The sequence below is a fragment of the Dendropsophus ebraccatus genome, chromosome 2, assembly GCF_027789765.1.
Source record: "Dendropsophus ebraccatus isolate aDenEbr1 chromosome 2, aDenEbr1.pat, whole genome shotgun sequence".
In the NCBI taxonomy this organism is placed as follows: Eukaryota; Metazoa; Chordata; class Amphibia; order Anura; family Hylidae; genus Dendropsophus; species Dendropsophus ebraccatus.
Genome location: NC_091455.1, coordinates 27,782,749 through 27,796,005, shown reverse-complemented (window position 1 = coordinate 27,796,005; position 13,257 = coordinate 27,782,749). Strand labels below are relative to the sequence as shown.

General features: G+C 40.3%; 1 protein-coding gene across 1 annotated transcript in view; it reads left to right on the top strand.

Moving 5' to 3' along the window:
• The window catches only part of LOC138784113 (fibrocystin-L-like), a 177,477-nt gene that overhangs the window by 35,599 nt on the left and 128,621 nt on the right, over window positions 1-13,257 (top strand). Inside the window, exons 12-18 of the mRNA XM_069959629.1 lie at window positions 1,305-1,570; window positions 3,102-3,193; window positions 6,260-6,422; window positions 6,516-6,648; window positions 7,019-7,162; window positions 10,065-10,222; window positions 11,652-11,759. Coding sequence (XP_069815730.1) covers window positions 1,305-1,570; window positions 3,102-3,193; window positions 6,260-6,422; window positions 6,516-6,648; window positions 7,019-7,162; window positions 10,065-10,222; window positions 11,652-11,759 — 1,064 coding nt within the window. The remainder of the gene's footprint in view (window positions 1-1,304; window positions 1,571-3,101; window positions 3,194-6,259; window positions 6,423-6,515; window positions 6,649-7,018; window positions 7,163-10,064; window positions 10,223-11,651; window positions 11,760-13,257) is intronic.

Sequence of the window (13,257 nt, the reverse complement as noted above, 5' to 3'; positions counted from 1 at the left end):
CCGTCCCACCGCTCACCGCTGTTCCTTTCTGCGCTCCAGTGCCGTCAGTCAGCAGCTGTCATCGCCCTCCAGCGAGTCGTGAGTGCCTGGGGTCAGCGGGGGCATCGCGGCCCCCGCTGACCCCGGGCACTCACGACTCGCTGGAGGGCGATGACAGCTGCTGACTGACGGCGTGGGACAGCGGTAGGCGTTGGTGGCGGGACGGGACGGCTGCGGCAGGACAGGTGAGCGGCTGCAGGGCTGCTGTCTGCCGCCCCCTGCAGGGGCGCAGAATCTGCCGCCTGAGGCGGAATACTCATTCCGCCTCATGGCAGAAACGGCCCTGGTCGTGCAGTGCCCATTACATAAATGCTTTTGCAAATGGCAGCCCCCAGTGAGTCACATTATTATTAAAGGGGTTGGCCACTTTATAGTAAAATTGCTCAGTGTACAATAATAGTAACTGTACTCACTGTATATACTGACAGCAGCTCCCTGTGTACCTCATAGAACTAAAATTAGACTCCTCTCCTCCAGGCTGTGTCACCCTGCTTTGTTGTGTTTCTGTGCATAACATGGCTGACATGAAGAAGCATGTGACCATGCCCTGCCCCCAGTGTCCACCATAGGCATATACAGGCTCACTATTGGACACTTGGGGGCGGGACATGGTCACATGCTACTCCATGTCAGCCATCTTATGGATAGAAACACCACAGAGCAGGGCAGCCCAGCCTGGAGGAGGGGAGTCTGATTTTATTTCTATGAGGTACACAGGGAGCTGCTGTCAGTATATACAGTGAGTACACTTACTAATACTGTACACTGAGCAATTTTACTATAAAGTGGCCAACCCCTTTAAATGAAATCTAACTATTTTTAAAGACAGCTATCAAAAATAATAATAATAATAATAATAATAATAATAACAATAATAAATACAAACATTTTGACACATTTCCATTAATTCCCCAGTATTTATAGTTTACTATCATCTGTAAAGGTTCCCTCTTTGAAAACATTGATCAAAAACTGGCCTCTAGTCGGCAACCTTACCGATCAGCTGTAATCTGTAGAGAAACTAGACTGTATGTGAGAAATTTCCTGGCAGCACCACCATAGTGGCGATGAAGCGGTTATCTCTGTACTACAAGAAGGAAATGTTCATTCAGAATGAGATGCTCTTTGTAGCTGCTCTCTATTCTGGCCATGAGATGAGGATTCTCAACAAAGGACCTTCCCCCTGTATTTATTATTAATGGAGTATATAAGAATTTATATTTTAAGCGTGACAACCCCTTTTACTCTTATACTTTTCTTTTTAGGAAGCCGAGGAGTCAAGTTAGAGCGATGGAACGTCAGTTTATCATCTCTAAGTGATGCAGTGATATTAAATGAAAGCTCCACAGGCTATGCCGGTGCTTCTTGGTATGATGTTGCATCCGTATCTTGGCCCTGGGATAGCAATGGCTTTGTGGCTCGGCTCAGTGGATTCTTTATGCCTCCAGAAACAGATTATTACAACTTCTATATAAAAGGATATGGTATTTCTGCTCTGTACTTCAATGAATCAGGTGATCCTGCAGCAAAGGTAATCTGAACAATTTACCTGGCAACACATCCTTAAAATTCCCCTTAAAGGGGAACTTGGTGGGAAAAAAAAAATCTTTCAAATCAACTTGTTTTAGAAAGTTGTACAAATTTGTAATGTTTTTCTATTTTAAAATGTCTTAAAGTCTTCCAGTACTGCAGGAAGTGGTGGATTCTTTCCAGTCTGACATAGTACTCTTTGCTGCCACCTTCTGTCCATGTCAGGAACTGTCCAGAGCAGTAGCAAATTCCAGAAAAAACCTCTCCTGCTCTGGACAGTTCCTGACACAGACAGAGGTAGCAGTAGAGAGCATTGTGTCAGACTGGAAATAATCCACCACTTCCTGCAGGACATACAGCAGCTGAAAAGTGCTGGAAGACTTGAGATTTTTAAATGAAAGTAAATTACAAATTTATATAACTTTCTGACACCAATTGATTTAAAAGAAAAGCATTTTTACCTGCGTACCCCTTCAAACTTTCAAGACTGAGCTGATTTTAGCCTACTTTACAAATCCTAGGTATACTGTACAGTATCATCTTTTGGGTTTGCATTGCAAATAACAAGTTGACTTTTATGGTTTATGACATTATCACTATAATAAACTTTTTTTTATCGTATATGAAAGTGGTGATAGCAAATATGTACATATATTTTTCATTTGTTATGGGGAAGGCTTTGGGAAGAGGACTGTTTTATTTATGTTACTATATATTCACACTATTTTTGTTTATATACATTGTGTGTCCCACTTGACGATAAGACCATGCAATTATCTGACTGCAAATGTAATCCACTGCAGTACAGATCTGTAGTGCAGTGTATTATACCTTTCAGCATTTCACCAAACTTAAATCAGAGGCCGTTCTCAGGCCTTCATTTGCCATGGCTGCCATCCCATTGTCATGAATCGCATTGTAGGATGCCAATGGAGAACAGGAGAAACCTCATCCCTCTGTCAACTACTTAAATATAAAAGGTTAAATAGCCCAGTTCAAATCTAGCTCTGACCCTGGATATTGCAGCAGAAGGCCAGCTGTATATGACAGCTGCCTCCTCACTGTGACTATGCCCCCCACTTATATCCACCCAGTGTCAGACTGGGGTATATGGGGCCCACCAGAGGAAATGATCCTGGGGTCCCACCAGTGAAGAACCAGCGAGAAACAACATGTCAGTCAGATTTTGTGCAGATTCTAAAGCTGGGGGCCCACTGGAGGATCCTCCGGTCCTCTGGTGGGCTAGTCCGACACTGTATCCACCATATATCTGCACAGTGGGTAATCAATAAGTTGTTATTAAGAGAACCTAACCAGAACTAACTAAGACTAGTGTAATAGATTCATTTTCATAGAGAGCCTTACAAATTCTAATTTATCTTATTGACTTATAAGAGGGAGCATCATGTGTCTAGTATTGTTCTGGTTTGTCAACTGCAGACCACACATTCTTGGCATCAAAAATACCTGAATAAAAGATGGAAAACAACTCTGTTAATTTCCTTGTATTTTCCTCTATTTCCATATAACAGGTGCAGATTGCTTATAATGGCTACCCATCGTATTCTTACTCCTATTATTCAAATCAGAAGTCGAAGACTTTTTACCTCCCAGCAGGCAAGCCGTAAGTCATATTGGCTAAGACCAAACAGTCATCGGGTGGGTGGGGTTATGTATTAACCCTAATTTAGCCCCACCCCTGTAGGAGGAGCTAACATCTTAACCCAGTAGAAACTGCAGCATTAAAGGCAGCATGACATGGAGGAGACCAGGAGCTGATAACCATGTTATGGGGGGCACAGAGGTTAGCCATGTTGTGGGGGACACAAAGGTTAGCCATGTTATGGAGGGGCAAAGAGGTTAGCCATGTTATGGGGGGCACAGAGGTTAGCCATGTTATGGGGGACAAAGAGGTTAGCCATGTTATTGGGGGCACAGAGGTTAGCCATGTTATGGGGAGGCAAAGAGGTTGTCCACGTTGCTTTGCAGTGTTGGGGTCCTGGGATAACAGCTGTTTGTATGCCCTCCAATGTTTCATGGATTTTATCACAATCTTTAAAACATTGTGAGCCCATTGGGGACGGGGACCAGTATGAGTAACTACAATTTCTGTACAGAACTGCAGAATAGGTTGGAGCTATATAAATAAAGGAACCATGGGGGAGATTTATCAAAACTTGTGCAGAGGAACAGGGAAGCAGTTGCCCATAGCAACCAGTCAGATTCTAGGTTTTATTTTTAGAGGCCTTAGAGGCCCGGGCCAATTTCAACTTTTGTGTTTTCGTTTTTTTTCCTCCTTGTGCTTAAAAGGCCATAGCACTTGGATTTTTTCACCTAGAAACCCACATGAGCCCTTATTATCTGCGTCACTAATTGTACTTTGCAAAGGCAGACTGAATTTTTGCATAAAGTACACTGCGAAAGCAGAAAAAAATTCAATGTGTGGTGAAATTGAAAAAAAAAAAAAAAGCATTTCTTTATTTGGTGGGTATTTGTTTTTACGCCATTCGCCCTGGGGTAAAACTGACTTGTTCTATAGGTTCCTCAAGTTGTTACGATTACAACGATATATAACATATAACAACTTTTATATTATCTGATGGCCTGTAAAAAATTAAAACCATTGTTAACAAATATATGTTCTTTAAAATCGCTCTATTCCCAGGCTTATAACGCTTTCACCCTTTGGTCTATGGGGCTGTGTGTGGTGTCATTTTTTGCGCCATGATGTTTGCTTTCTATCGGTACATTGGTTGTGCATATACGATTTTCTGATCGCTTTTTATGACAATTTTTCTGGATTTGTTGCGACCAAAAATCCGCAATTTTGCACTTTGGGATTTTTTGGGCGCTTACGCCATTTACCGTGCGAGATCAGGAATGTAATTAATTAATAGTTCGGGCGATTACACACTTGGTAATACCAAACATATTTATTTATTTATTTTTATTTATAACATGGAAAAAGGGGGGTTATTCAAACTTTTATTAGGGGAGGGGGCTTTTGATTAACAATAACACATTTTTTTTACTTTTACACTTATAATAGAAACCCCCCTGGGGGACTTCTAAGTATAAGTGCACTGATCTCTCATAGAGATCTATGCTGTATAGTTATACAGAATAGATACATGAGATAGGCACACGATTGCTTCCGGCTGCTGCAATCAAGTGCCGAGCCAGGATCAGCACCATTAGGGCGCAGACACCCGGTCGGTAAGGAAGTGTTGATCGCTCCTCTGGGACAACGTCCCAGGCGGGGGGGGGCGGGGGCTGGCGATCCACCCCCGTAGACACCAGGGAATCAGCTGCAGTAAGCAATCAGATGCAGCTGTCAACTTGGACAGCTGCATCCGATTACTTAATAGTCGCGGCCCCGGGCTACATGCGGCACCCGGGACCGTGGCGGTTCATGGTCGTCTAAGGGTTAAAAATGGAGAAAGCAATCTGATTGGTTGCTATGGGCAACTGGTTCCCTGTTCCTCTGCACAGGCTTTGATAACTCTCCCCCCTATATTGTTATTATTGTACAGTGTAGGTGCAGTGCTGCTGCTGTCTGTAATATGGAGAGGAAAGATGCTGCTTCAATCTATTTCTTGCTGAGGTATACAGAATCCTGGCTCATTGTACCCCCCCATAACCACCACCACCACCTGTAGGATGGCTACTATAGTGCATATGTAATCCAGGACTACAACTCCTATCATGTACATGTGTGCTGGGGTTTGTAGTCCTACAACAGATAAAGATAAAAAAAAACTAGTTTATTTGATAATATAAGTAATTGGCAGCCACCATGCTGCTCTAAAGAGACTTGTGGTAATTGAGACATTTCCATGCCTATAGGTAGAGTGGGTGGAGCTATATTCAGAGAGGAGGGGGTGGAGCTATAGGCTTACAGAGCTGTGATGTCACTGCTGACCCCTGTGACCTGGAAGTTCTTTATGTAAACAAACACAAATCCAAAAAGCAGCAACAGAGGAGAAAAGATGTTAGAGGAAACAACTAGGGGAAAAGGACAAATGACAAATTATTCCCTTTTCCAATAAGAAATGTTTCTACTATTTTTAAATCAGGTTGATGGTTCACCCAACACTTGGCGTTGTACAAACTGGCACACCTTTCAAATAGCTGCCATTTGCCTTCTATTCTTTTAACAGGTGGTGTCCGCATAGTGGCAGTACATTTATGGCAGAGTATAGCCTATACATTTTATACCAAAATCTGCTGCAGGCAGACAACAGTATAATGTGTATAGGGTCTTGCTGACTCACCACTCAGAGAGGATGTTGGTGATTGATGTGACTGTTTTTTTTTACTGCCCGACCCTTTTTTTCTCTGAGGGATAAGCCAGCGCCAAAAAAGGTGGTAGCTTAGCCCTCCCCTTCCATAGGAAACACATGACCTGTTTTGCTGAACTTTTATGTGTATGGGGAGGATGGGAAAGAGAACTGATTCATCTGTATAATGTATTGAGAAATGTATAGGGGGTCTCATAGACTTTAACTGCGTCTGTACATAACGTGCTCTATTCAGAGGAATGCCAGGCAAAGACAAAGGGACACAGTGGTAGTCTTTCTATCACTAATTCTAACATATCTATATGACACATCAGACCTCTCTAAAAAGTTAGGTATACTTTAAAGACCGAATGGAGATCTAGAAACATGTATTTTCTATCTATTTCCAGGTGTTACTTTGAAGCATATATCCAAAATACCTATTATTGGTCACCATCACTTGACGTTGGTTTATACAGTCGGAAGAGTTTGTACACAGATCAGCAGACACCTGATGCAGTGAATGAAATACAGAATATACGATCACAGAGTGCGAATAACCTAGAAACACAGGTATGTAGCATTTGGAATAATATACACTATAGGATACAGTTTTGATGAAGTTTTGTTGGTTTCAATGAAACATCATTATTTTCTTCCACTAAGGTTATAACTCTACAGAACTGGAACACAACCCAACAAGCAGTAGCTGAGGTTCAGCAAATTACTGTCACCACAGACTGTATTTCTCTATGTCCTGCCATGTACTACAGGCTGATCTATGGCAAAGAAGCAACAGGTAGCTTTATGCATAAGTAGAGGACTGGAAAATAATTCTATCTAATATCTATCTATCTATCTATCTATCTATCTCCTATCTATCTCCTATCTATCTCCTATCTATCTCCTATCTATCTATCTATCTATCTATCTATCTATCTATCTATCTATCTATCTATCGTGTCCCACCACGGGTGTTGCTATTGGTTACACCCTTTGTAAAAGCCTGTACTTTTTGGATGTAATTAGTGATGTAGTAGTAACCAAGTTTCGCCACAAGATGTAGCTATGATATGTATGTGTATACCGTATTGCACAGCTGTAGTATTGATCTATCACATCTCAACACTTTTTTTCTAACTGCAAATTATCTATTTTTCCATTGGTAGGTCCACTGTCTGCTGATGCGACTGCTCTGAAAATTGAAGCAGCATTGAATAATTTATGGTCTATACAGCCAGATACAGTCAGTGTTCAACAGGTATCTTCAGATATAGGAAATATCTATACGGTGACATTCAATTCACAAAGAGGTGAGTAAAGACAGGTGACAGGCTCAATGTGAGATATGCTTATTCTCAATAAACTAATAAATGATGTTTCCTGAACCCTTCATGGACAATGCCTGGGATTTTCCATTATATTGTACTTTTTAGTAGTGCACATTTTAACGTTACTTATCCCTTACATAGAGACAGGCAGATCAAGCACAGTTCAGCAGAAGGCAGTGATACAGTGTCATAACTAATTACTTAAATATGCCATGTTTACCTGTTTTATCAAGGGCTGCAAGCCTGCTACTCAACTCAACTTTTTTTTTTACTTCCTCGACAAAGTGAAATGTGTGTATGATTGGCTTCTGGGCCTTGTGCCATCTTTGTGCTCCTCTCTGCAGCCCCCATATCAAATTATTTCCTCCCCATGCAGCCCCCATATAGTATCAACACCCCCCTGCAGCCCCCATATAGGATCAGCCCCCCCCTGCAGCCCCCATATAGCATTCATTTAATCCCTAAGCCACCATTTTGTATCAGCCCTCTCATGCAGTTGCCATTTGGTATCACCCCCCTCCTGCAGTCTGCATTTAGTATCACTCCCCTCCTGCAGTCTGTATTTAGTATCAGCCCCCTCCTGCAGCCCCCATTTAGTATCAGCCCCCTTCTGCAGCCTCTATTTAGTATCAGCCTACACCTCCCTTGGAGCTTCGGCCAAAAGAAACCTGCAGCATCACAGAGGGGCTGTCCTTGAATGACAACACTCCCAGGAGGTCTGATTACCAAAGATGTTTTCGCCAGATGTGACCAGTTAGTAGGCCAAAGACTGCCCAAGGACAGTTAGAAAGTGTATTTTTGGGCCATATAAGTAACGCTCAGTGCTGGGGGCTGTATACCAACATATCTATAGATGCAGTCATGTTTTATTAGTGATTGGTTATTTTTAAAGGAGTAATAGTTGCTCTGCTTCCTAAAATTTCCGCTTTACATCATCATCAAGATTTAGCAACTTCTTGAAGGCACTATAGAACTTTGATTTCATCACATAACCACCGAGTTAAATGCAAAAATTCTGATAATAGAAAAAAAAACACTACATATGGATTTATACAGCCATTATTGAATCTATTAATAACTTAGCAAGTGAGCCCCCCCCCATTTCTTTTATTTAACTCCATTTTGTGACCCCCCCCCCAATGAGTTAATGAATTCTATGCTACTTATGTTGCTTTGTTCCCCAGTGATATGGGCAAATAATTAGAGCTTTTCCATATGCGACTATATGTATAAAGTTATGACAAGATATGAGCGAGTACTACTCGATCAAATATTTCACTATTCAAAAGATTCATTTTTAAGTGAATATCCGAGTGAAAAAGCAGTAAAAATTATATTAATCTCCCACCATGATTGGTGCTTTTTTTCTAGCCAATAAACATTCAGGGAGCCTGTGACAGGCTGTGGATGGCTTACTGTGGGTGGGTGGCTTGCTTACTCATGTGACCTTGGACTATAACAATGCAGTTCCCGCTGCTCAACATCAGATGCCATCTTGAACCTAGTGAGAGAGAGATCTTGTAGTAGGGACAGTTAGGATTTAGGTGATTTAGGGCAGGCAAGACCCCAGAAGCCTTTCTATTGTGTATTAACACTACATAGCACAGCATATAAATCAGTCTATACAGTGAATAGGCCGGCTACCTACTACTATCATCTACTTAGACAGACAGGAATAGACCTGATGTGCTGTTACATGCTAATTGTAGCAGGGCAATTTTTGGCACTCTGCGGTACATTAAAAAAAAAAAGAAAAGAAAGAAAGAAAAAACAAAGTGTCACGTCCAGGCCACTGCCATACGTGAAAGCTTATAATTCTCCTCTATACACCTGTGTTCACCTCTTTGCTGTTACATTCTAATTGTCGCCGGCCTCAAACTTAATTACACTCACCTCAATGGCCTGTCACTCAATTTTGGGAGGGCTCACCTCAAGGGCCTGAAACTCAATTTATGAAGCCCTCCAGAATTTAGTTTGAGGCCCTTGAGGTCAGACCTCAAACTCAATTAACTATTATTGTGGGCTCACCTCAAGAGCCTCTAACGCAATTCTTACAGGGTGTCCATGAGGCCTACACCCCTTTATGTGTAGGACATGTCTGACCATATCACACAAACACATACACACAAAGACAGTTAGTGGTGGGTGCTGTTTGATTCCCCCCTTGTCTATGCCATCTGTGGTTGTCAGAGGCAACGTGTTTTAAAGGGGTGTAGGAATTTTTTTTATCCTTACAGTTTGGCTTTCTGTCTATGTTAAAGTAGAGGAAATAAGGTTTCCTTGTATTTTTTCCACTTTAAATAGAGGTTATGTTGTGCTTTGAGTGTATTGTTTAAAACCTGTGATAGTGGCATAACACTGAGATTTGGGCATGTTAGATGCACCCAGGCATGCTTCCCCCTGCTGTTCCAGTTGCATTCCAGAGGTGTTTGCATTATTTTCTGAGTTGTCATTGTCAACTTGATGACCTTTAAGTGGTTGAATTTAGGTTTCCTAGAAACAATCATGCATCTTCCATTGACTTCAATGAGATTTGATATTAAATCCAATTTTAAAACATTACGGAGTTTTGGTATCGAATTTTGGGCCTTTGAGTATTTTACTACTCGCTCATCTCTAGTTATGACATAATATATAATAATTTTATATGTATATTTAATTATTTTAGGTGATTTCCAACTATCTTCCTATGAAATTAAGCTACCACATTCCAAGAAATGAGCATGCATCTCCTATTGACTTCAAAGAGTTTGATATTCGATAAAATTTTTAACCATTAAGAAGTATTCAAATCGAATTTCAGGCCTTCTAGTATTTTACTACTCGCTCATCTCTAGTTACGACATAATATATAATATTTTATATGTATATTTAATCATTTTAGGTGATTTCCTACTACTTTCCTATGAGATTTTGGAGGGAAGCAACATTACTGTGAAAATTGAAGAGATAACCAAAGGTGTTTCTGACATGAAGACTTTCACTTTAGTGTGGGATGATGTGTACTCCTCACCTCTGCCAACAATTGCATCCTCTGTAGAGGTCAGTTAGAAGAACTTTAGGGATTTGATACAGTGCAAATGTTTTACTATCCTAGAGTGTTTTCCCAGCCCTATACAAAGTGGCACATGACTGTGGGAGGGGGGCCCTATATCCCTTGCAGTCCTTCCTGTATAATGGTTTACATTTAAGCACAGGTGGTTCTTCTTTAAGAGGCAATACATATGTGCCTAATGTAATACTATAAGGGGTGGGGTTTAGGAATAGCTTTAACTATCTCCTGTCCCTTTTTCTTGACCCCATCTTTTTTATTTTATTCTGTTTCCACTGTTTATCTAATGCATCTATTAGTGTAAATATTTTTTGTTTATTCATGGTACCAGATACAATATTATACAATATTATTATTTTATTTATTTGATGATTTACAGTTAGGAATTAACCCACTAATCCCAAGTGGAGGGCAAATTTTCAACCATGGTTCTTGAGAGCTTTCCTCCATATGGGGTTTTTCCTCTCCTTAGTGCTGGAGGATAACCATTTGTGATGTGGGAAATAACATTGCTCAGCACAATTTTAAATTTTACATCTTTGTTTGGATTTGTATACATGAATAGCAGTAAATTAAGTGTGCAAAAAAGTGTAAATTTATATTTTACACACTGTCACAGCTTTGGTTTGAGGGTCCAGGAGTGCATGAGCTCTATTTTATGGCTACTGCATGAAACTCAAACAGTGTGGACCTTTCCATACTACCCGATCTTCCGTCAGCAGAAGTGGCTGCATGCCGATCGGGAAAAGCTGTCAGATGACAGGTACACTTTATTAAGGGGAAGCAAGGGTCCATCCCATAAAAAGTGCTGTGGAGCTCATACTACAAGTTTATGCTTGTAGTATGTGTAAAAAGGTCTATGGGTATAAACAGAAAATAGGTTCATGCCTACGAGTAGCCTTTTAGAAAGATGTTACCAGTCTTTGGGATTTTATGAGTTGTTTGGGACCACATGGGATGCTGGATTCAAAACCTAAACATGGATCTGTTGTACTGAATATAAGAATCTAATTTCTAGATTTCTCAGGTGATACTAGATTACTATGGCACCTTATGACCCTCGGATCAGAGCCTAATTTTAGGACTTGAAGTCCATGATTACCAAGGTGCACAAATATTAGCAGGGCTATAGCTGTAATACACAGTCACAAACCAATGCCTGCATACAGCTCATTTATCAAATGTCTACTTTATTCTTCAAGACTCAAATAAGTAATCTACAGTGCTTTTGTATCCCACAGAGTACCAGTGTATGGTCAGAAAGTGAATACATTTTGTTACTGATAGACTAAATTCAGTCCATTATAAAATACCATTGTTTGTTAAGATGACACATTTTGGGTGAAAAACAACAATATAAACACATTTTGTTACAGGTTTTCCTTGTGTTACTCAACTATGAAAATGTGTTCCCTCTAGGTGAGGAACGCCGTGTTACAGATGCTAGGTGCACAGTGTCCGGATGCAGTAGCTAAACAGAAGGAAAGTGTTTCGGTCAAGTATTTCAGGAACTATGAAACAGATTGGGTATGAAGAGATACATTTCACAGTATTTAACATTTAAAAAGTATGAAACATATGTTGTAGAGTTTAGTTACCTAAAGAAAAATACAATAAAGGAAAAGTTAGACCTCTAAGCTGTGATGATATATAAGTATTGGTCACCTGATAATATTAATAACGATATTTAATATAGAAATAAAAAGTGTCACAATGCTAATAGGCAGTTTAAAATCACGGCAATCTGTACAATGATATATATATATATATATATATATATATATATATATACCAACAAAGGGCTCTAATTGTCAAACAAAACAAAGGCCCTTTGTTGGTTTATATATATATATATATATATATATATATATATATATATATGTTATTGTATATACAGATTGTCGTGATTTTAAACTGCCTATTAGCAATGTGACACTTTTTATTTCTATATTAAATATTGTTATTACCATTATCATGTTACCAATACTTACATATCATCACAGCTTAGAGGTCTAGGCTTTCCTTTATTGTATTTTTCTTTATTGACTATAGTGATCTAGGGTTGTCACTGCCTATTTGACCTCAGCACCAATGGAGACAGTGAGCTGCACCCACCTCTTGACTGTTACTATTAGAGTTTAGTTCCCCCACTATGTCTAATATTGTTTTATGTCCCCAATTTGAGATAATAAACTCATGTTCTTGCCCACAGAAGGGAGTCCCAAGCAGTAAGCCGTAGGACATTGTCATTTCCTGTGATTTTGGTATTAGCATTTATGAGTATTTTTTATTGTTCAAATTTCGAACACATTATAGAACTTTTTTTTTTTTGTTTTTATAGGGGACTTGATCACACAGTTATTTATAGAATCCACTACAATATGTTTACACAAGCATTGTTTTGTGGACATCTTTTTGATGCCAAAAGACGACTGCAAATAATGATAATCATCATTTTTTCCGGCCAATCAGTATCGAAAGATGATTGCAAAATGATTGTTATATTAACATAGCCGTAATCTAGGAATGTGCTCCATTAACGTTTATGGAAAAAAAGCCGTCCATGTCCACATTGTAAAAAATAATTCTTGCTTTAGACTTAAAGAGGATGTACCATCAGGTACACTCTCTTTAAAATCCTTTTTTGGTTCCTGCGTACGGCGCTGCTCTATTCATGGTTACCGGGAGGGGGGTGAAGTACTGGAGGCGGGCCGGCCCGCCCAAAGTGGGAGGAAACCCCCGCCCCCTCCATGACGTCTCTCCATTAGAATCAATGGAGCCGCTTCATGGAGGGGCGGGGGTTTCTTCCCACTGGGGATGGGCCAACCCGCCTCCAGTGCTTCACCCCGTCCCGGTAACCATGAATAGAGCGGCACCATACGCAGGAACCTGGACGCAGTTCAAAAAAAATGATCGCAGCACTGGCTTCCCCATGCAGATGCTGTCCGATTCATGTGTTATTTTAGAGAGAGTGTACCTGATGGTACATCCTCTTTGAGATTTAGAATTTTGGATAAGAAAAGTA